This window comes from Rhinatrema bivittatum, chromosome 2 (assembly GCF_901001135.1).
Source record: "Rhinatrema bivittatum chromosome 2, aRhiBiv1.1, whole genome shotgun sequence".
Taxonomy (NCBI): domain Eukaryota; kingdom Metazoa; phylum Chordata; class Amphibia; order Gymnophiona; family Rhinatrematidae; genus Rhinatrema; species Rhinatrema bivittatum.
Window position 1 is genome coordinate 670,169,175 of NC_042616.1, and position 23,174 is coordinate 670,192,348.

Below are 23,174 nucleotides of genomic sequence, written 5' to 3' on the forward strand. Positions count from 1 at the left end.
TGCTAATGTTTCTTGGCCTTTACTGATGCATATGATCAGAGCTCACCAATGCTTGAACTGAAGAGTCTAAATGTTTCATTCTCTTTGGGTAGGAGGATACAGAAGATGATATGTTCATTTGGTCCTGCCTGGCATGCAATGTTGAGAGGGATCAATGCCCTCTCAATGTTGATGCACTACCACATATCGAAGCATCTCTTTTGGTGAGCTGGGGAGAGAAGATGCTTCTGCTATGGCAGACCTGGGCAGGGAGCCGCGTAATTTGTACTAGAATGGGAGCACAATCAAGAACAGCTGTCACCCTCAGCCTCACAGGGAGAAAGATCATAGCTGGTACTCATCCCATGGGAAAGAATTGGTGAAGTAGGGGAGGGGAATGGGCAAAGAGGCCAGAGAAAACGAGGAGGCGGGGAATGGATAATAAAGGCAAAATGTGTAAGAAAATGGTTAAACAAGTCAAAACATGAGAAAATAGAAAAGATGAGCAAACTAAGAAAAATATAAAAATGCAGAGAAAACTAGGAAAAATTAGTGAAAACAGTAAAAAAAGCAACAAAAAAAGTTTCTCAGCTCCTAGAAAGTTTTGGCTGGCATCAATGTTTTTTCATAAATTTTCCAGTGCTCACCATTCTGGTGTGTGGTCTGTGCCTCACCATTCTGGACAGTGGTCTGTCTGCCTTTGTCTCTCTCTAAGTCTAGGTGTGATGTGCTGCCTCTCTTTGTCCTTCTCATGTGCTCTGTCTGTGCACTATCTGTGTACTATCTGGGTATGGTGTGTCTGTGTTTTTCTGTCTAGGGCCAGGGCCAGTGCAAGGGTATTTGTTGCCCTAGGCAAACCTTTGGTCATGCACCCCTTTCCCAGCTCACCTATTGACAGCAGTTCCAGCACAGCTCCCTTCTTCAGCAGTCATGGCTCCAGCAGTGTGCATTTCCTTAGTGATATTGGTTCTGGCATAGCACCCTTCTGGACCTCATACTGGAGAAATTTTGACAAGCCCAAAATTTTCACACTCTAGGCAACTGCCTAGTTTGCCTAATGAAAGCACCAGCCCTATCTAGGTGTGGTATCTCTACGACTCTGTACCTATCTGGGTGCTGGGTTTGTCTCTCTCTGTGGGGTGTTTGTGTCTAAGTGTGGTCTGTCTTTGTCTTTCTGTGTCTGTGTGTGTATGGGGTAACTTTCTGTTTCACTTTCTGCCAGTGTCTGTGTCTCTGAATATCTGGGTATGAGGTGTCTATTTCTTTTTGTGTCTGACTGGGTGTTGGGTCTGCCTCTCTGTGCTTATTTCTTCCAGGCACTTAACAAGGAAACAAAATGAGGGCTTTGAGCCAATGTTTCGAAGTGAGGCTGCCTGATGAATATCCTTCATGTATGCATGTGTGTACACACACACACACACATTATAATAACCTAACCAACCGAATGCAAGAATTGAAAGGCCATGGCTCAAAATGTTTGCTTACCCCAGCATACTGCATATGCCCAGTAGGGCTTATTCAAAGTTTCTGGAAACTCAGAAATCAAATTTCTGTGCTGAGTTCCATTTGATAATGTCAGCCGTGTAAGAGGGCCTCCATCCTGCTTGTCCTCAGAGAATTACACATATAATTTTCCAGTGGTAAAAGGGAGTGTTACCGGTAGGGATGGGGAAAGATAAAGAGAGGTTTGGGAGAGTTTTGCAAATATGTACTTACTTATGAATTTAAAAAAAATACCAGCATATTTTTAGGCAGAAAAAGTATTAGCAGAAAAAGGAGGTACACATTTGTGTGGGTAATTTTTCTTAGACAATTTTCAAAGAGAAAGCTTTCCCTTCGAAAACTGATACAAAATCCATGGGTAAAAATCCATGCTCCTCTGTTATCTGTTTGAAAAGTTTCCTCGGTATACCTGACTAGAGTCCTACTGGGTCTCTACTAAAAAGATTGTGCCATCTGTGCAGGTAGACATATCCCTAATTGTGTAACAGCTCCCCCATGTGGCAGCTGAACTGGTAATGTCCTGGCTTTATAAAAGCCGGAGACACTATTTCAGAGTTTGAAATTTTTAGTTGACCTTTGAGGAGACAGGATGGAGTTGTTCCTACTCCTGTTTTATTTCCTTTTGTTTTGGAGAGGAATACCCTTGCGCCTTAACAATTAAAGTCTGGGCTAGGAATAAAGTCAAAATAAACATTTTTTTTTTTTTGAAAACCTAATTTTTCTTTCCATTGGACTTTTATGTTGTAGGAAGTTTCATCTACCCTTCCTTCACCTTTTCTGTTTACTGAAGCCTAGGTTTTACTTTTGTCAACCAGCTAAATTCCCCAGTGCCAAGGGAATTTAGGAACCATCATTTGGAAAGGAGTTTTTTGGCATCTCTCACTCGGAGAGATCCATGGACCCTTCAAAGGTCAATGAAAGGAATGGAGTCACAATCATTCCTGAGAGGAAGAGAGAAATGCGAGGACAGGTGAACCATGTCACCCATCTGGTGTTAAATACTGAAATATCATCAGGATATTCTGGAGTAGGTTGGATAAAAAGTAAGAAATATAGTCATGACATCTGCATCAAGGTATGACAAATGGGACTTTATTTTATGCATCTAAAGTTAGCTTAATTGTCCTATTCCACCAATTCTTGGAGAGAGCACCAAAACTACCCCTGAAATTGGGAAGGGATGTAGAAATAGAAGATTAGACCAAATCATCAGTACATAGTCACAGATTTAGTGGAACTGGAGTATGTAATGGATTGTAGTGAACAAGGACTTGTACATTATCATTTAGTTCCATATAACATCAGTTATAAGTAAAGATATGTTGGATCCACATCCATTGTGAGCATGATTATAATTGTACACCTTACAGAATATTTAAACAACACTGGCAATTATTCTCCCACCCCCCTTCCCCCTGACAGGGAATCCTGGAAAAAAGAGGGGTTTAAAGAAAGAATGGGAAATTATAACAGCGTAAGCATTTGGAATTTAAAGATGCCACTTAGAGTTCTATGGGAGGACATTAGCCCAAGGATTATTACCTGAAATAGGAATCAAGGAAATAATTAAATTATTTATCTGTCAAAAAATAACTTTATCATAGATAAAAAAAAGAGAGTCTTTATTATACTGATATGCTAAATGAATTAGTTCTGCGAGAAAAAAAGAAATTAGCATCATAACAGAAAATATTTATTACGTACCTCAAAATTAACAGGAATGTTACGCTTCAAAGCAATTTCAAACACCAGACTGATTTCAGATTTGTTTGCATCCTTGTCTTCAGTGTCTTGTCCTACCTCTCCATTCTGAATCATACAAAGTAATAAAAAATGTATTACATAATAAAATACTTATTTTAAGAACTATTTATTATTATGCATAGTCAGGTAAAGTCTGTGGTTACCTTTTACATACAGACTTTTCCTCAAAGTTTCTAACCAAACTTATGCGACAAGTTCACTTTGAAAATTTGCAGGTAATTGGCCCAGTACATGCACAGAATAAGTTTCCCAAAGTTACAAGCTCCTCTTCAGAGGGCATAACTTGTGTGGGTATAACAGCCATTTAAGTGCATAAGGGGAGGAGGCGTGCAGGAACGAGGAGAGTCCGCTCCAACTGAGATACTGTGCCGGTAAAACAACAGCTGAGACACCAGGCTGCAGTCGCTGACTAGTGACGTCAGTCGGACGTCCCCCACCCCCCCGACTATAAAATCTGCGGAGGGGCTGCACAGAAGCGGGAGGAGGCGTGCAGGAACGAGGAGAGTCCGCTCCAACTGAGATACTGTGCCGGTAAAACAACAGCTGAGACGCCAGGCTGCAGTCGCTGACTAGTGACGTCAGTCGGATGTCCCCCACCCCCCCGACTATAAAATCTGAGGAGGGGCGGCGCCACGCAGCCGCCGGCGCCTCGCCTAAGCCGCGCGTGCCGAAGGGGCGCGCGGCTTTGGCCGGCTTAGGCCGGAGAAGGCTGGGAGCCGGCAATACATATTTTCTTGGAATATAATTGTTTAATGGGGAGAAAGAGGAAGGCCCGGATTGTAACCTCGTCACCCGGTCAACAACGCACCACAGGACCCATGAACCACCTCGTGGTAAGGTTGGTGGATACACCGAAAGAGGACAGTGAAGGAGCAGATTCGTTTGCTTCTCTGAGTCCCGGTGAAGGCCCAAAGTCTCCCCTACAACCCGCTGGAGTGGTGACATCGGACCCAGCGAGAACTCCGGTAGGACAAGTCCAAGTGGACATTAGCCTAAGAAATCAGGCTGAAGCTCCCGGGACTGAAAAAACAATTACTTCCATAGTAGAAGGGATTGTTCCTGCTGTTAGTCAGGGTAGCTTATCCCCTGGAGGAATACAGGGGAATTTTACCCTTGAAGATCTAGGGAGAATGATTATGAAGTTAGATGGTAATATTATTAAAATGAATGAATCATTATTATCAGTAATTAAGGAAAATAAGATGTCTATTGAATTGCATGAAAAGAAAATAGAGAAATGTGAAAAGGATATGTTAACTGTCACAAGTAAATTACAATTGGTACAAGAGTCAGGAAATGCTTTTATTAAGGACAGTCTTATCATTCACAAAGAAATGGAATATATGGAAAATTTAATGAGGGTAAAAAATTTACGTTTAATTAATTTTCCTATAACGAGACTTCTCTCACCCTGGGAACTATTTAAGAAGTATTTAAAGGAAATTCTGCTATATGAGGATGAAGAAATCCCCAAGCTTTCAAAAATTTATTATTTACCTAGGAAAACCTCTAATATTAGAGGTTTTGACCAAGGGGAAGAACCATCCTCACCAGGCCTATCGACCTTTTTAGAAGACTCGGTAGACCTGATAAATAGCAGAGCTACTTTGACAATCTCTTGTTTAGTTGAACAGGATAAAGAAAAGCTATTTAAAAAATATTTCTCAGTAAAAGATATATTATTTGGGGACATCGAGTCCAAATCTACCCTGATGTAGCACGTGCTACTCAGGCTAGGAGGAGGACTTTTTTGACCTTAAAATCAAAAGTTGTGGCACTTGGTGCAACATTTTTTCTAAAATTTTCGTGTTTATGTCTGTTAAATTATAAAGGAAAGAAATATGGATTTTTAGATCCGATCCAATTGGAAGTTTTTCTATCAGACAAGGCTCTAACTTCTGTATCAGAGACAGAGGCCAAGTAAAAAAGAAAATAACTTCTCCTACCTGTATTTAATATACTACTGGTTACTTTTGTTTTCTATTATATAAAATTATTGCCTCCCCCCAATTATAGGTTAATGGGAGTGTAATATTGAAGGTTTCCATGTAAATTAATGCTTTTTCAATATGTATGTATAAGATACATATGATTATTGTTACATTTTTCCATGATTTCCTGATTTCATAAGTGTAAAACTGTTGAAAACGTAATAAAATATAAATTACAAGTGCATAAAACCAACACTAACTGAGTAATTTTCAAATAGCCCACATAAGAAAGTTGGCAAAAATGCACGTAAGCCCCACCAGTATTTAAAATGTACTTGCATGCATAAATCCACTTTAAGGATTATCTCTGCACAAATTAAAGCTGCTGTTTGGAATGCACAAAATGCTCCTGTGCATATCCCTGACGTTTACAAAATGTGCACATAAATCTAAATCCCACCACCTGAAATGCCTCCTCTCAGTCCGGCTAAACTTATTTGTGAACATGATACACATACATAAGTTAACTTGCATTTTGGAAGAACAATTTTGTAATAGACAATTTCTTTTTGTAAAACAGTGTTTTATGTGCAGAATTCACTTTGAATATTAGCACTAAATGTAATTTCCTCCTAAGAAATTATGTTTCTTGTGTTTTTGTAACATTTTGTCATGTAAATGACAATGTGGAGTTCAACTTTACAATATGTGACATTCGTCTTTATAAAATTTAGGATTCTAAACTCCATGGATAGAAGAATAATCCGGAACATTGAGAAAATAATGTGTCAAGTCTTCTGGCATGCAAGATGTTAAGTGGTAACAGATCACAAAACAAAACCAGTACAACTTACAATGGAGAAATTACTTACCTGATAATTTCGTTTTCCTTAGTGTAGACAGATGGACTCAGGACCAATGGGTATAGTGTACTCCTGATAGCAGTTGGAGACAGATCAGATTTCAATCTGACGTCAGCCCTAGTACATATACCCCTGCAGGAAGTGCAGCTCTTCAGTATTCTACTCGAAAAGCAATTGTGGATACATGTATGACTGAACAATTTGAATAACTTGATTAACTTTATAACTTGGATAACTTGATTAACTTTATTACTTGGTTAACTTAATTAATTTGGACCGGTTGACTTGGTTATAGCTGGAGACCGCCAGTGCCCTCAACCGAGAAACGTCGACACCCGGTAGGATGGGTGTCCTAGCTGAAGGAAAGCATGGCTTACCCGTGAACCCCTCGCTCTCAGGGATGTCACCCGAGAATTCCAAGAGTAACGGCAGCCATGGGTGGGATGCTGAGTCCATCTGTCTACACTAAGGAAAATGAAATTATCAGGTAAGTAATTTCTCCATTTCCTAGCATGTAGCAGATGGACTCAGGACCAATGGGATGTATAAAAGCTACTCCCGAACCGGGTGGGAGGCTGCCCATGACCCACTTAGTACTGCCCTTGCAAATGCTGTGTCCTCTCGAGCCTGAACATCCAAGCGGTAAAACCTGGAGAAGGTGTGGATGGAGGGCCATGTCGCCGCTCGATAGATCTCGGCGGGCGACAGCGTCTTGGTTTCCGCCCAGGACACTGCCTGGGCACTAGTGGAATGGGCCTTGACTTGTAAAGGCGGTGGCTTGCCTGCTTCTACGTAGGCCGCCTTGACTTCTTTGATCCAGCGGGCTATGATTGCTCGCGAGGCCACTTCCCCTTTTTCTTCCTGCTGTGAAGAACAAATAAATGGTCCGTCTTTCGTTCGGATTCCGACCTTTCCAGGTATCGGACTAGGAGTCTGCCGACGTTGAGATGGCATAGACTGCAAGACTCTTCCGAATTCTTATGCTCATCTGGCGATGGTAGCGAGATGGTTTGGTTGAGATGGAAGTGGGACACTGGAATACCCTACCCCTCCATTTCCGCCTTGAGCCATGCCCCCTAAAATTCCGAAAAATGCTAAAAACTTGGCTTTTTCACCAAGCCTTCCCAGACTAATTGCTCTCCTACTCCTGCCCTCCTGCTTCACACAGTTGTAACCCTCATTACTCCAACGAAATGTGTTGAATACTGTAATTTTGTACATATGCTACCCCGCTCCTTTTGTAATTACTTTTTGTTCCATTATTTATATCTCTAATGGTTTTGCACTGTTAATCCTGTTTTCTTCCCTACCTTCTCTATTTCTCTTCTTGGTTTGCCCTGTTTTCCCCATCCCCTGTTCATTGTAATTTCCATTTCCATTACTTTTTGTTTTAATGTAAACAGATATGATGTGTATTTTAATGTCGGTATAGAAAAACTGTTAAATAAATAAATAAATAAATAAATAAATAGATAGATAGATAGATAGATAAATACATATAATGTAGGCCACTGTTGTGGCGTTGTCCGACATTACTCTGACTGATTTGTCTCGGAGTCTGTGACCAAACCATAGGCAGGCTAGTCTGACTGCCCGGGCTTCCAGGCGATTGAAGTTCCACCCCAACTCTTCTTTGTTCCATTGCCCTTGGGCGGTTAGCTCCTGGCAGTGTGCTCCCCATCCTCGTAGGCTGGCGTCCGTGGTGAGCAGGATCCAGGTTGGTGAGTATAGTCTCACTCCTTGGCTCAGATGGCCTTCTTGTAGCCACCATCAAAGTTGGGTCCGAACTTTGTCCGAGAGCTGAAGGCGTATGGTGTAGTTCTGGGACAGTGGATTCCATCGTGAGTGTAGTGAGCGCTGTAGGGGTCTCATGTGAGCTCTTGCCCATGGCACTACTTCCAGTTGGATGCCATGAGGTCGAGGACTTGTAGGTAGTCCCATGCCGTGGGGCGAAGCTCGCTCAGAGTTCGCAACTGGGTCATCAGTTTTGATCTCCTTGCTGGCGTCAGGATGACCTTGACTTGTTTTGAGTCGAACCGGACTCCCAAGTATTCTAGAGATTGGGAGAGCTGCAGACAGCTCTTGTTCATGTTGACCACCCACCCAAGGCTCTCCAGTAGAGTTTTGACTCTGTTGGTCGCCTGGTGGCTTTCCTCTGGGGATTTCGCCCTGATCAGCCAATCGTCTAGATAAGGGTGTATGCGGATTCCTTCCTTCCTCAGTGTTGCTGCCACCACCACTATGATGTTGGTGAATGTCCGGGGTGCTGTGGCTAACCGAATGGCAGTGCCCGGAACTTGTAGTGACGGTCCAGGATCATGAAGCGTAGAAAACACTGATGCTCTTGATGGATCAGAATGTGTAGGTAGGCTTCCGACAGATCCAGGGATGTAAGGAACTCTCCCGGTTGTATCGCCCTTATTACCAAGCGTAGGGTTTCCATGCGGAAGAGAGGAATCTTCAGGTGACGGTTGACCGACTTGAGGTCCAGGATGGGCCAGAACGTTCCCTCTTTCTTGGGAACGATAAAATAGATGGAATAATATCCAGTATTTATTTGTTGTGGAGGCACCGGTGTTATAGCCTTTAAGGCTAACAATCTGGTCAGTGTAGCTTCCATTGCCATCCTCTTGGAAGAGTCGTGGCAGGGGGATTCCACAAATTTGTCCGGAGAGAGGTGGTAGAAATCCAGATAATATCCCTCTCAAATGATGGCTAGGACCCACTTGTCCGAAGTTATCTCGACCCATCTTTGGTAGAATAGGGCAAGTCTGCCCCCTATGACTTCTTCCTTTGGACGGGTCAGCTGATTTTCATTGTGGGGTGCGACTGGGGCCTGGGCCCTAGCTGGCTCCCCTTTTGTTGTGCTTGTTCCGAAAAGACTGGCTCCTGCCTGCGGGGTGAGCCGCTTGATATGTGCTTCACCAAGGACAAGCTTCCAGACCTGGTCACACACAGTTTGAAAGAGCTTACTATCCTGGGCACAAGTGCCTCGGGGGAACCTAAGGTGAATCCCCTGCTAGAGGGACTCCGTTGAAGCACTGTGATCCTCTGCCCCTGGAAGTTCGGGGGAAGGGTCGCTGGTTTCTCTTATTCCTGTCTTCCGGTAGCCGCGGCAGTGGGGATTCACCCCATTTGTTGGCTAGTTTCTCTAGTTCACTTCCGAACAGGAGGGTTCCCTTGAAGGGCATCCTCGTGAGTCTCGTTTTGGAAGATGCATCAGCCAACCAGCTTCGGAGCCAGAGTTGTCTTCTGGCTGCCATGGCTGATGACACTCCTCTAACTGTGGTGCGCACCAGATCAGAAGCGGCATCCATGAGGAATGATACTGCTGGTTTCAGGGCTTCCCCAGGAGTGTTGTTCCTGGTCTGTGATAAGCAGGCGCGTGTCACCACGGCACTGCAGGCTGCGATCTGTAAAGACATAGCGGAGACGTCAAAGGACTGTTTGAGGATGGATTCCAGACATCTGTCTTGAGTATCTTTGAGTGCTGCTCCTCCCTCCACTGGGATAGTAGGGCGCTTTGAAACCGCGCAGACCATGGCATCCACTTTCGGACATGCCAGGAGGTCTTTGGCAGCTGGGTCCAGAGGGTACATGGCTGCCAGAGCACCCCCCCCCCCTTTGAACGTAGTCTCCGAGGCATCCCATTCCAGGTCAATTAACTGCTGGACGGCTTGTAACAGTGGGAAATGACGGGAGGTCTGACGGAGTCCCTCTAGCAGGGGATTCACCTTAGGTTCCCCCGAGGCACTTGTGCCCAGGATAGTAAGCTCTTTCAAACTGTGTGTGACCAGGTCTGGAAGCTTGTCCTTGGTGAAGAAGCGTCTCTTGGTTTGGTGGGGCTCTGTCCCCGGAGGGAGTTCCCCTTCCTCCAGGGGTTCTGATTCCTCATCTGAGTTGTCCGTGACCCAGAAGGTGGGGCTTCTGGGTGGTGGAATCACTTCCCTGGGCAACGAGGGTCCTGGGATGTTGAGGTCCTCTGGTGGAGGTTGTGGCCATATTATCGGAGACTCCAGCTGCATGTGGACGAAGGCTTCAAAGGCCTGCATGTGCATGCAGGCCTTTGAAGAATTCCACCCAGGAGATAGATGCTGGTTCTAAATTAAGAGGTGCTGTGTCCCTGGGGAGCCTCGTTTGAGGGAGGGTCCCACTGGGAGATGCTAGGTCCAGCGAATTGTTTGAGAAGCTGGAACCCGGCACCGGCTTTGGGGGGGGGGCCATGGGCTGGATCCCCCAGGGCCTCCTCGCACTGTATAAGCAGGGCGGTGGCCTCCTCATGCTGTGCAGCTCTAATGTGGCATCCTGGGCAGAGGCCCTGAGCCTTGAGCTTCTTTTCCAGTGGTGCCATGGCTTTGTGCGCGTAAAATACAGTTATGCGCTCCGGTGCGTCAAAGTTGTGTGCGTAGATTTGGTGCACACTCAGGAGATGTGCGAATGTTGTGCGCACAGATCGAAGTTATGCACCCGGCACAGTAAGCGCGTAGCTATGCGCGTCGCTTGTGCGCACGGTACTTGGGCGTGCAACGTTGTGCGCACGAGGTATTTGTGCACACGGCTCGCCTCTGTGCGCATGGATCAGGACGGCGGACAAGGCAGCGAACAGATCAAAATGGTGACGGCGACCTCATGGACAATATGGCGACCACCTCGGAGGGTCTCCACGTGGGAGGACCTTCAGATTTAACCGGGGTCTAGCCCTGCTAGGGCAGATCAATCCAGTGGCACTGGTCTCTGCTGGTGACCTGTGAGACTCCTCGAGCTTCGGAGACCGGAGACTTTTAAATAGATTTCTACCTTACCTTGTCTCGGCGCTTCCCGGTCTCATTCTGGGAGGTCTCCGGCTGCGGGAGGAGAGGGAAAAATACCTTCACCGCCGCACTCGAAGTTGCACCCGCTGCCTCTCAGCCTCACCCGATGTTGGGGGCTAGGTCCCCGCCGGGCCGAGGCTTACCTCCGAGGGATCGCGGAAATCACCTTGGAATTCTCAACTGGAGGAGGGACCCAATGGGTGTCACCGCAGGAGAGCAGGGCTCGTCTGTAGAGGTAAGATTTCTTCTTATTTTGGTTTTCTTTGGTAAAATTACTCTAACGCTGTGCGAGCGTGCATAGAGTCCCTAACTGCTATGGAGACGGAAAATAGTGAAGAGCTGCACTTCCTGCAGGGGTATATGTACTAAGGATGACGTCAGATTGAAATCTGATCCATCTCCAACTGCTATCAGGAGTACACTATACCCATTGGTCCTGAGTCCATCTGCTACACGCTAGGAAAACATAGAAACATAGAAATGACGGCAGAAGACGACAAAACGGCCCATCCAGTCGGCCCAGCAAGCCACGCACCTTATCCATTTTTTTTTTTATTTCCCTTTTTCTCTCTCCCACCTGCCAGTATTGGCTTCCAGTACCCTCCATCCCCAATTCCCCTCCACCCCACTACCAATGCAGAGAGCAGCGCCGTATCTGCATCCAAGTGAACATCCAGCTCAATTAGGGGTAGCAACTGCTACAACAAGCAGGCCACACCCCTGCCCCATACTCATACCCACCCCTGGTTTTTTTTTTTGTTTGTTTGTTTTTGTTTTGTTTTTTTGGAGATGGCAGCCCTCCATCCTTCCGCTCCGTGAAGGTGGAACACCAACCACTGGCATCCCGCTCCGTGAATGCCTCTGTGGCTACTGCTGCTCCGTGCAGTGTTTTGCTGCTTCCTCTTTATTCACGCCCTCTAGACTTGATGGATCCACAGTGTTTATCTCACGCCCCTTTGAAGTCCTTCACAGTTTTAGACTTCACCACTTCCTCCGAAAGGGCATTCCAGGCATCCACCACCCTTTCCGTGAAGAAATACTTCCTGACATTGGTTCTTAGTCTTCCTCCCTGGAGCCTCAGCTCGTGACCTCTGGTTCTGCTGACTTTTTTCTGACGGAAAAGGTTTGTCATTGTCTTTGGATCATTAAAGTTTTTCAAGTATCTGAAAGTCTGAATCATATCACCCCTGCTCAGAACTATAGCAGTCTAATAACATTTATTTATTTATTTATTTATTTAAAAATCATTTGTTAATCGCTTCATTGATAAGAATCTTCCCAAACGATGTGCAACGCAAGTAAAACAATAGATCACATTTAAGGGTCAAGGGTATAGTACAATAGATCATATATAACAAAACCAAAATGGAACCTTTAACTGAAAAATTACACAAACAGCTAAAAATGTCCAATAGTTTTCTTTATCCTAAGGTAATATTATGGTTTTTAAAAACTTTCCATGAAAGGAGACATTCTCTTCCCTAACCTCCTTATCTGCTAACAAGAATGAACCCTTCATAATCAGTCTTAATTAAGCACAAAAAGGTCAATATTCAGCGCCACTTAGCTGAATAAATCCCTACTTATCTGACTAAGTGGCAACCTCTGAGTATCTGGCCACATTCATTAGCCATCACTTAGTCGGATAACTACTTATTCTACTGATAAGAAGGTGGTGGCCAGAGCCAGAGGGATGCTGGGATGCATAGGGTGAGGCAAAAGCAATAGAAAAAAAAGAGGCGATAAAGCCTCTTTACAGGTTGTTGGTGAGGCCGCACCTAAAGTACCATTGCTCAATTCTGGTGGCTGCATCTCAGAAAGGATACAGAGAAGCTAGAGATGGTCCATAAAAAGATTACCAAAAGTGTGCAGGATTTGTACCAATAGCCTTATGAAATGAGACTTGAGGACCTTAATATGCATCATGGATGTGCATACGATTCATTCATTTTGAAGTTACGCGTGTAACTCCTGGAATTTATAGTACATGTGTAAAAAAATTGACATGTTTACAAACTCAAACTATTAAAAGTATATGCATACTATTCATTATGCATGTATTATAAAGTCCGGGATTTACGCACTTAACTCTGAAACAAATGAAATTAAAGCACATCCCTAATATGCATACCCTAGACCATAGATTCTCAACCGGTGTGTTGCGACAGGCCAGTGGGTCGCCAACCAAATGCAGATGTATCGCTACTCTTCACAGTCCCCCGCTGCTGCCCCTGCCCCAGCAAAATAGGTCTTCTGTCCAGGCTTAAAATGCTGATAGCCAGGGCGGAACGCAAGAGGAGAGTTGGAGTCAGTGGCATCAGCATGGTTTCTTCTTCCCGCCCCCCCCTCCCCCCCCCACGCAGCCCGGAAGAGGAAGTGGTATGCAACGTCTGTCCGTGCACGAAGAAGAGACCATGGTAGTGTGTGCAGAATTGGCCTGAAGAAGAGCAGCACAGCTTGGAACAAAAAAGGAGTACCATCAGCACCCGCAGCTGATGAGACTCCTTTCTCGAGGCCGCGAGGGCTGAAAGTATAGGAAGCTGCTACTGCCATTAGTTCAGTGGGGGGGAGAGAGAATAAGTGAGTGAGCAAGCATATGTGCTGAGATCCTGTGTTGTGCGGGTGTGAGAGACAGCATGTATGTAAGTAAGTGAATGAGAGCCTGTATGTGTAAGTGTATGATTGAGAACCTGTACGTATAAGTGTGTAATTGAAAACCAGTTTATGTGAAAGAGAGTATGTGTATGTGATTGAGATCCTTTGTGCGTGAGAGAGATCATGTGTATGTATGATTAAGAACCTGTGTACGTAAATAAAAGAGAGAGAGCAAGTGTGTCTGTGTGTGATTGAGAGCTGGTGTAGGTGACAGCGCATTTAAGTATGTGACCGAGAGCCCGTGTGTGAGAGAAAGAGAGAGCGCAAGTGTGTAAGTGCGTGAATGAGAGGCTATGCGTGTAAGAGAAAGAGACAGCATATATGTAAGTGTGTGATTGAAAGCCTGTGTGTGTGTAAGTGTGAAAAGACAGACAGCATGTTTGTAAATGGGTGATTAAGAGCCTATATATATATATATATATATATATATATATATATATATATATATATATATATATATATGTGTGTGTGTGTGTGTGTGTGTGTGTGAGAGAGCATGTGTATACGTGTGTGATTGAGAGCCACTGTGAGAGAGAGAGCTTGTGTGTTACTGAGAGTGAGGAGAAAGTTGCAAGCAAACCATACCTCCTTCTGCTAATTCAAAACAATCTCAGAGGACCTGGATATAAAATGTTCCCAGGTATGCAGAGAAAAGCATTTTTTTTATCCTTATTATTTTTCATTATTGGGTCTTTGTGTCTGCTATTTTGAAATATTTTATTGGTATCTAGAAATTTTTTATATGAATTTTTAATTATTGGATATTCCATTCATCAGCTTTTTGAAAGAATCTATTCTTTTTGTTTGTATGGTTTTATTGCTATTAATTTTATATTTCTTGATTTGTTTTGAGGACTGATGAACTTTCTCTTTTTCCTTTGTTACACTGCATACAGTCTCTCTGGCTTGTTGCAGTTTCCAGTTCAGTTTTTGTCTACATGTTTCTAGTTATGCTTTCTGGTCTCTTTATTCTTTGCTAGTTGAGGGTCTGAACATGTGACTGAGGTGAGGTTTTCTGCTGGCATGTAGTTTCTGTGTAGAGCTCTATAGCAGCCTGGCTTGGTCCTAATAGGAGGAGTATTGGTGTTTTAAGGCCTGGTGTAATATTTTAAGTGTTGCCTTTTCTTAGATAAAGTGGCTACCGTTTGACTGCTGGAAATTTGTGATGTTTTGGTATGGGATTTATTTATTTATGCAATTTCTGTTCAGAAAGAGTACTTATCTTTCCCTTGTGTCATTCTTAACAATAAAAATAATACTGGGCCTTTAGTTTTTATTTCCACCGTGAATTGTAATGAGCAGTGTGTCACACATGTGAGCGTGGTCTGTCAGGTGTGTCACGATGGGAAAAAGGTTGGGAACCACTGCCCTAGAAGAGATGTGAGACAGAGGGGATGGTACAAACATTTAAAATACCTGAAAGTTATTAATGCACAAGAAGCAAAGCTTTATCAATGGAAAGGAAGTTGTAGAACTAGATATGAAGATCCAAGGGAGTAGATTCAGGAACATCAGAAAATATTTTTTTCATATAGTGGGTAGTGGATGCCTGGAATGCTTTCCCAGAGGAAGTAGTAGTAAGAAAAACAGTAATGGAATTAAAAAATGCATGGGATAGACACAGATGATTCCTAGTGGCATGAACAGCAATGTTAAGCAGGTGTGGTCTAACCTGCCACAAGTGGGGCCTCTTCAATCTATACTATAGCTAAAATGAGAATCTGGAGAATCAACTGCAAGGAGAGGTGGCTAGGTTTTGGGAGGAATTACATCCTGCTGTCTTTGGAGAATACCTATTATAGGTAAGCATCTTTGTTTTCTCCAAGGACCAAGTAGGATGCTAAGTCCTCACACATAGAGAATCCCGCGTTACAAACTGCTCCAAAGGAAAAAGGGGGGAAATAACCTCAGAAAATTATGCAGAACCCCCCTGGCCGTCCCATAGTTTCGGGGATAGGCTCAGTATTAGAACCTCTCTTACAATTTGTAGATTTATTCATACAACCCTTTGTAGCTCTAAGTCACTCATATGTGAAGGACTCCAGTCACTTCATTACGCTTCTTCAAGAATCTTCACTACCCCCTGATTCTTGTTTCTTAGTCACACTGGATATTATCTCACTTTTCTCAAATATCCCACAAGATGAAGCTTTGACTTTGATTGAAGAAATCCTTAATCTTCATCCTAACCCTATTCGCACTTCCACTACGTTTTTATTAACACTCACATGTCTGGCTTTGATTAAAAATTATTTCAATTTCAATCTGTAATTTACCAACAAATTAAAGGGATAGCTATGGGGGCCACCATGGCCCCCAGTCTGGCTTGTCTCTACGTCAGTAAGTTTGAAGAATTGTTTATTTATCCATCAGCCCGGGCTCCTTTTATTCACACATGGAGACGATATTGACGTGTTTATGATTTAGACTGGTACCGATATACAATTTTATATGTTCATTGATTGGTTAAGCTCATGTAATAGACACTTACAATTCAATTTTTGCATTAGTTCCCAGCAAATCGCATTTTTGGACATCACAATCACATTTGAATCCAGGTCTTTTTTGAAAACCTACTGATCGAAACACCTTGTTAAAGCATGATAGTCATCATCCCTCTCATTTAAGGAAGAACATACCTGTGGGACAATTATTAAGGCTTCGCCAGCTCTGTTCATCCAAAGTTGATTTTTTGTATCAAGCTAAACAGATGGTGTCCCGTTTCAGAGAGAGAGAGGGTACCCTCGTCGGGTGCTTCAGAAGGCCTTTAAACGTGCATTTTTTGTAAACCGTGATCTTTTGTTCTCCCCTCAAACCCGATCCTCTGAAGGATGTATTAACTGCATCTTGCCCTTTTCCACTCACACCCTTGATCTTACGACCATTATAAGTCGCCATTGGCCCATTTTGGCATTACATAAATGTTTTGATTTTCCTTTAAGATTCACATTCCAATGTGGCCTTAATCTTACAGACTTATTAGTTCATTCCCAGGTAAGTGAAACTACAATTTCAAACCCTCTTCCTTTTTCTGTTTTTTTACCCTATGGTCATTATGGTCATTGAAGATAACAGTAGAAACGAGATAATTTTGGTACCGATACAGAGTTCAAAATTTGGCTCAGCCCTGCTCCAGCACCTGCGGAGCAGTTGCTGATCTCATGCCTGCCAAAGCATTGAGTAAGTAGATACTTCTTCACCTTGTTCCTGCCTACTTCATTTGCAAACATTCTGTAAGCGTTCTGGGTTTGCTGCCCTGAGATTGTGATGCAACCTGCCTGCATGGAGGTTGGGCTGGCGAGCTACCCTCTAATTGAGACAGGATCCCAAACTCTTCAGAGAAAGTGACCTGATGGCAGAGGGTGAAAAAATTACTTGATTTCTGCTTCAGCTGAAAGTAGTTAATTGACATTGTATTTGCTAAGTGTAAAATGGCTCTGGGTCAAATGCAGGAATTCTTATTGTATTTTTAACTACGGTAATTTGCTCTGTTAAACCAGAAACTTAAAACAAAATGATATCTACTGAATGAAAAAACTTTATGCTGCTAGTAAAATTAATTATCTACCCCATCAAAGGTGTTTCTGCTCCCTTAAATCAATGAATTCATATCACAGGTTATCACTATAGCCATTTTCCTATAATATCACCAAGCAGTATGACTAGGTAATCACCTTGTCTTCAGAGAATAGTCCATTTAAATTTTTGATTTACTGCACTTCACATCACCGGTGTCCTCTTCGGAGCAGCTGCAATGCTACTAGAGGTGAGAATGGCCAGCCAGGCCGCAGCGACCGCAGCAACCAGCACCGGGGGGCAGCGCAGAGAGAGGTAGATTTTAAAAGGTGCGTGCGGGAGTAGATTTGTTCGCTCAACTCAGTGCGAACAAATCTACTCCCGATTTTATAACATGTGTGCGCTGCCACGCGCATGTTATAAAATACAGGGTCAGCACGCGCAAGGATGCGCAAAATCTGCAGCCTGCGAGCACCGAGCCGCGCAGCCATCCTCTGTTCCCTCCGAGGCCACTCCGAAAACGGAGCGGCCTCGGAGGGAACTTTCCTTCTGGTCCCCCACCTTCCCCTCCCTTCCCCAATCTAACCCACCCCCCAGCCCTAACTAATTCCCCCCCTACCTTTATTTTACAAGTTACGCCTGCCCGAGGCAGGCGTAACTTGCGCGTGCCAGCCGGCGCGCCATGTTCCGGTCCGGGGGCTGGTCTGGAGGCCACGGCCCCGTCCCCAGAACGCCCCCGATGACGTGCCAGCCACAACTCGCACCCTCGACACGCCCCCCAGGAAAGCCCCGGGACTTACGCGCATCCCGGGGCTTGGCGCGCGCAGGGGGTGGAAGGGGCAGCTTTTTGGGGGTTATGCGCTTATCTTACCCACGTAACCCTTTGAAAATCTGCCACAGAGTGTTCTAAGGCATCCCTCCCCCTCCCCGATGGAACGAGGAAGGGGCATAGGTGGATGCCGGCTCCAGGAAGATGGTCCCTCCCCCGGCCTGCCCACCACCCGACGCCAGCCCACCATCACTGGCGTCCTCTTCAGAGCAGCTGCAACACTGCTAGAGATGACAGCAGCTTTCCAGGCCATGGCAACCGCAGCAACCGGCACTGGGGGCAGCACAGAGAGCGTGTTGAAGGCGTCCCTCCCCCTCGACGGAACAAGGAAGGGGCACAGGTGGACGCCAATGCCAGGAAGATGGTCCCTCTCCCAGCCTGCCCACTGCCCGACACCCACCCACCACCACCATCACCGGCATCCTCTTTGGAGCAGCTGCAATGCTGGAGGTGCTTGCGCTGGAAGGCACGCACCCTTGGCGCATGCACAAAGGAGTGCAACAAAGGGGCTTTCCTCTTTGTGCGCCCCTTCATGCACGCCTGAACTGATGCCTAAAATAAATAAATTTGGAATACAGCCCTTTCCAAACAGATCATAGAATGGAGCCAGCCCATCTCATTAAAACCATCTCAGGATGAGAAAGCCATGGAAATCTTCAGAACTCAAAGCTTCAAAATTCAAAGAAAGAGCGAAAATCTGATCTATCCCAAGATAAGTAACAACTCTCCTGTAATCTCCTCCTGCCTAATGTTCTCTCTCCTTTTACTAAATGTTCAATTGCTGTCAAAGAAAATCCCACTGATAAATGGGAACTAAATCCTACTATCTTCTGTATTTCCGAAACATGGTTGAAAGACAATGATGATGTTCTCTTAATCAAACTGATCATTCCAACTATGATATCTTTCACTTCCCCAGACACGAACGTAAAGAAGGGGGTCTATTAATAATCTGTAAAAAAAGAACTGAAACTCAAACCCTATAAAGTTGAAATTAACCTTCCCTACGAAGTGGCAATACTAAAATCAACACAACTAAATATTGGGTTGGTCTATTGTCCAATTGGAACACTCCAAAATGAATGCTCATCACTAATCGAAATTTTCACTAAAGCATTTCCTGCTCCTGATTCAACCCAAATCATTGGGGACTTTAACCTACATGTAGACAGCATACCTAAAACTACAACATATGAAATCTTTGATACAATTGAAGCAATGGGCTGGTCACAATTTGCAAAACACCCCACTCAGAAAGCAGGACACATCCTTGACCTACGTTTTGCCAATCAGAATAACTGCGTAATCAACTCCTCAAACATACTGCCCTGGTCTGATCACTAACTAATAAATGCAGAAATAACCCTCCTCAACACTCAGCAAACAATCTCACATATTAATCAACCTTTCACCTACAGAAAAAAGATAGAACTGAAATTACTTGAAGAAACAATTAAAAATAAAATAACTGATTTTGATCATGATAATGCCTCCTCATCGTTTAACGTCTGGGATAAAATCATCAATGAAATAGCTGATACCCTAAATCCAATCAAAAAACGTTACTGAATGAAAGCAATACAGCTAAACAAAAGAAACCTTGGTATAGTGAAGAACTAAGACACACAAAACAGACCCTGAGAAAATCTGAAAAGCTATGGCAGAAACGCCAATCTATGGAATCCCTAGAAAAATACAAAACCCTATTAACAAAATACCATAAGCAAATAAATAAAGCAAAAAAAGACTACTACGTAAAACAGATTCATGGTGTCATATTTAATTCCAAATTACTCTTTGAAGCAGTGAAAAACTTAATTAAGGACCCATCATCCTCAAATCAAATAACTAACAAATTTTCAAAGAATTCTTGCAATGAATGTGCCACTTCTCTGTTAAATAAAATCAATGCATTAAAAACACAATTCTCCACCTGCCTGCAAACAAAAGAGTCTGAAGAAAAACCTGGGCACGCAAAATGGATAACATTCGACCTCCATATCTAAACTTGAAATAAACTAAATCATTTAGAAAACTCAAGCCTGCAATCCACCCAATCCCTTCCAAGGGCCCAGGGCACTTGCAGGGACCCAATCCCTGCAAGTGTCCTGAAATCAATACACAGCGTAATCACTCCAGCAATCACAACCAAAATAAACCACTCATGATAGATTTGATCGATAAATGCCAGCCTATGTATACCACCTCAGTAAACAATCCATATTTGTCTGTTCAATGCGTTACAATTATGAACGTCACTTTGCAAACTATTGTGATGTACTAACTGGAACGACAGTATATAAAATGTCTAAATAAATAAAGATGGGTCCCCACCAAGGCTAAACAAGTTGTGATTAAATCAATCCTAAGAAATAAAACAGGCAGAATTGATGATTGGGTCAATTATCAACCAATATCCAACCTGCCTTTTATTGCTAAAATCCTAGAAAAAGCACTGTTAACCCAATTAGAGAGCCACCTAGAAGACAATAATATTCTATACCCAAACCACTTCAGATTCAGAAAAAAATCGCTCTCAACAGAAACCCTCCTCATTTCCTTAACCAACTCTGTACTACAAGAGTTTGGCAACAATGAATCTTATATCTTGGTACTAATTGATTTAACAGCAGCCTTCGACACAGTTGACCATTCCCTGAGAAAATGATGTTAACAAATGGTTCTGTTCCTTCCTAGAAAATAGGACCTTCCAAGTCAAGCTGGACAATCACATTTTTGATACCTTCCCAATTAATACAGGTGTCCCACAGGGCTCAGTACTCTCAGCTACATTATTCAACATTTATCTGCTTCCTCTTTGTACTCTACTAGCAAATCTAGGAATCAAGTTCTTCCTATATGCAGACGACATTCAATTCTACATCCCCTTTGACAAAACACTTGAAAAAACTGCGTCAAATCTGGCAACATACATGAAACCATTACAACAAAAACTTTCTCAATTGAAACTAACACTAAACCCCAAAAAAACTGAAATTGTGTGGTTACGGAGAAATACGACGATAATCAAACCACCATCCCTAGACCTGGGAATCTTTAACATTACTCCCTCAGATCTTAGAAATACAGCTCGATGAGAACTTCACAATGAAAAAGCATATAAACAAATTAAAACAAGATACTCCAAGCTAAGAATACTACATCGGCTGAAACCATTACTAACAACTCAAGATTTTCGCACTGTTTTACAAACACTAATGTTCTCAAACTTTGATTACTGCAGCTCACTATTACTAGGTCTACCCTCAGGACTATTAAAACACTACAGTTTTTCTAAAATGCCTCCGCCAGACTCTTACTATTTTATTTATTTATTTTATTTTGGCGTTTTATACACCGTCAATGTTCACATACTGTGTGTCAACGTTCACATTCTATGTTAACACTATAACAAATACATATTCTAGTTCATATTCATACATATTCTAAGACATCCCAATAGCAAATATATCATCTAGATCATATTCATGTATCTTATTAGGGACAGGGAAATTTGACCATATCACCCCCTCGCTGATAGCACTGCACTGGCTTCCTGTACAATACAGAATTCATTATAAAGTATTAACTCGAATTTTTAATATTATCAACATTAAAATCACTGGAAACAGTGATATTGACATTAACTAAGGTTACTTTAGCTTCCAATCAGGGTTTTGAAAAGGTTGAAAATAAAATATCTTCAGTAAATATTAAAGTGACGCAGTTGGAAACACATGTGGATACTGTGGAGTCTCTCCAGCATAATTTTCTCCATTCGGAAGCCCTGAACTTTAAAAACTTGAAAAATCTTGAAAGCACAGTGAAGTTTCTAAACTTGCAAATTCTTAATTTCCCTTACCTGAAATTAATCTCTGCTTATGAGATGTTCAGAAATTACCTAATTCAAGTTCTGAAAATCTCCAGCAATGCCTACAGTAACCAGGATATATATATGCTATTAAAGGAAGAAAATATAAAGATCAACCTGAAAATTCAGTAAATCTGACAGAACTGTTGGAATCATCAATGAATGCTACAATCACAACCAGAGCAACGCTCTTGGTGTCTTTTGCATTACCATCTGATCGGGACATGGTGCTGTGCTTATTTATGCGCAATCATATGGCACATTATCATGGAGGGAAAATTTGGATATTTCCAAATTTATCAAAAATCTCTCAAGAGAGAAGAAAAATTCTTAACTATGTGTTCGGAAGTGTTGGCAAGGGGAGCCACTTTCCTTCTGAAATATCCCTGTAAATATGTCTTGAATTATTTAAATTCCAAGTATGTTTTTCTAGATCCACAGCAATTATGTTTGTTCTTGGATACACATTCTCACGTTGATCCTGTTTAGAAGCTCAGTACAGAGAAGTAATAGATTCTGATGGCTCAAACTTAGGGGGTCATTTATCAAAGCGCTATATGGCGTTTTCGCATGCGTTAGGGCGTTTTCACATGCGTTAAACACCTTTAACGCATGCGAAAACGTCTTAACGCATGCGAAAGCACCATAACGCATGGTGCGATGCAAATGAGAAAAATAGAAGGAGTTTGGGGCAGGATATGTGGCCAAATGGGCTGGGCTCACAATTTTGCGAAGCCATATTGCTCGGCTTTAACGCGAATTTTAACTACACCTTTTTCATTTGTGTAAAGCCGTGCAATAGGGCTTTATCGTGCATTGCGATGTTTTCGCATATGCCGTTTGTAGTAGTTTTAAGCTCCTGGAGAGCTCAGGGCCCTTCTCCCGGGGGAGGGGGGGTGGGCGAGGGAGAGGGAGAGAGTCCCCCCAGTGGTTGTATGTAGGAAATACAACAATTCTGGCACTTATTGCAAAGTGCGAAAAAGTTATCGCAATTTGCGCTATCTTAGCGCTTCACATAGATATTAGCGCAAATTGCAATAAACTGCCTATTACCGTAAAACACTCCCCTTTTCCTATCACATGTGATATTTAGTGCATTTTGATAAATCCAAGCCTTAGTTTGTGAATTGTTTATATTGCCTTAGTATCTACTCAATTGTAGTTGCTCTCTCCATTTCCTTTAAAAAAAATGAGTAGATAAGTAAGATTCATGCTTAAAAACTTTTTTTTTGTTAATAATGATTTCATTGTTATCTCTAAGTACTGCAACAGAAATTGGTATGTTGTAATCATTTAAAAATTCTAAAATTAAAAAGTTCTGTCAAGTGAGACAGATCTGGATTGAGAATAGAATAGTGAGAAAGGAACAGTAGCCAGGAGAAACACAAGCAGTATCCAGAATACAATTTTGAGAACACAGAGCTCCTTGGTTATTTGGTGCATCGCATCCAT

At 43.0% G+C, this 23,174-nt stretch overlaps 1 protein-coding gene across 10 annotated transcripts in view; it reads right to left on the reverse strand.

Annotated features, from left to right (window-relative positions):
- The window catches only part of STAU2 (staufen double-stranded RNA binding protein 2), a 559,185-nt gene that overhangs the window by 361,527 nt on the left and 174,484 nt on the right, over positions 1–23,174 (reverse strand). For all 10 annotated transcript variants that reach the window (XM_029591479.1, XM_029591480.1, XM_029591487.1 and 7 more), the window contains one exon: positions 3,187–3,291. In XM_029591479.1, coding sequence (XP_029447339.1) covers positions 3,187–3,291 — 105 coding nt within the window. The remainder of the gene's footprint in view (positions 1–3,186; positions 3,292–23,174) is intronic.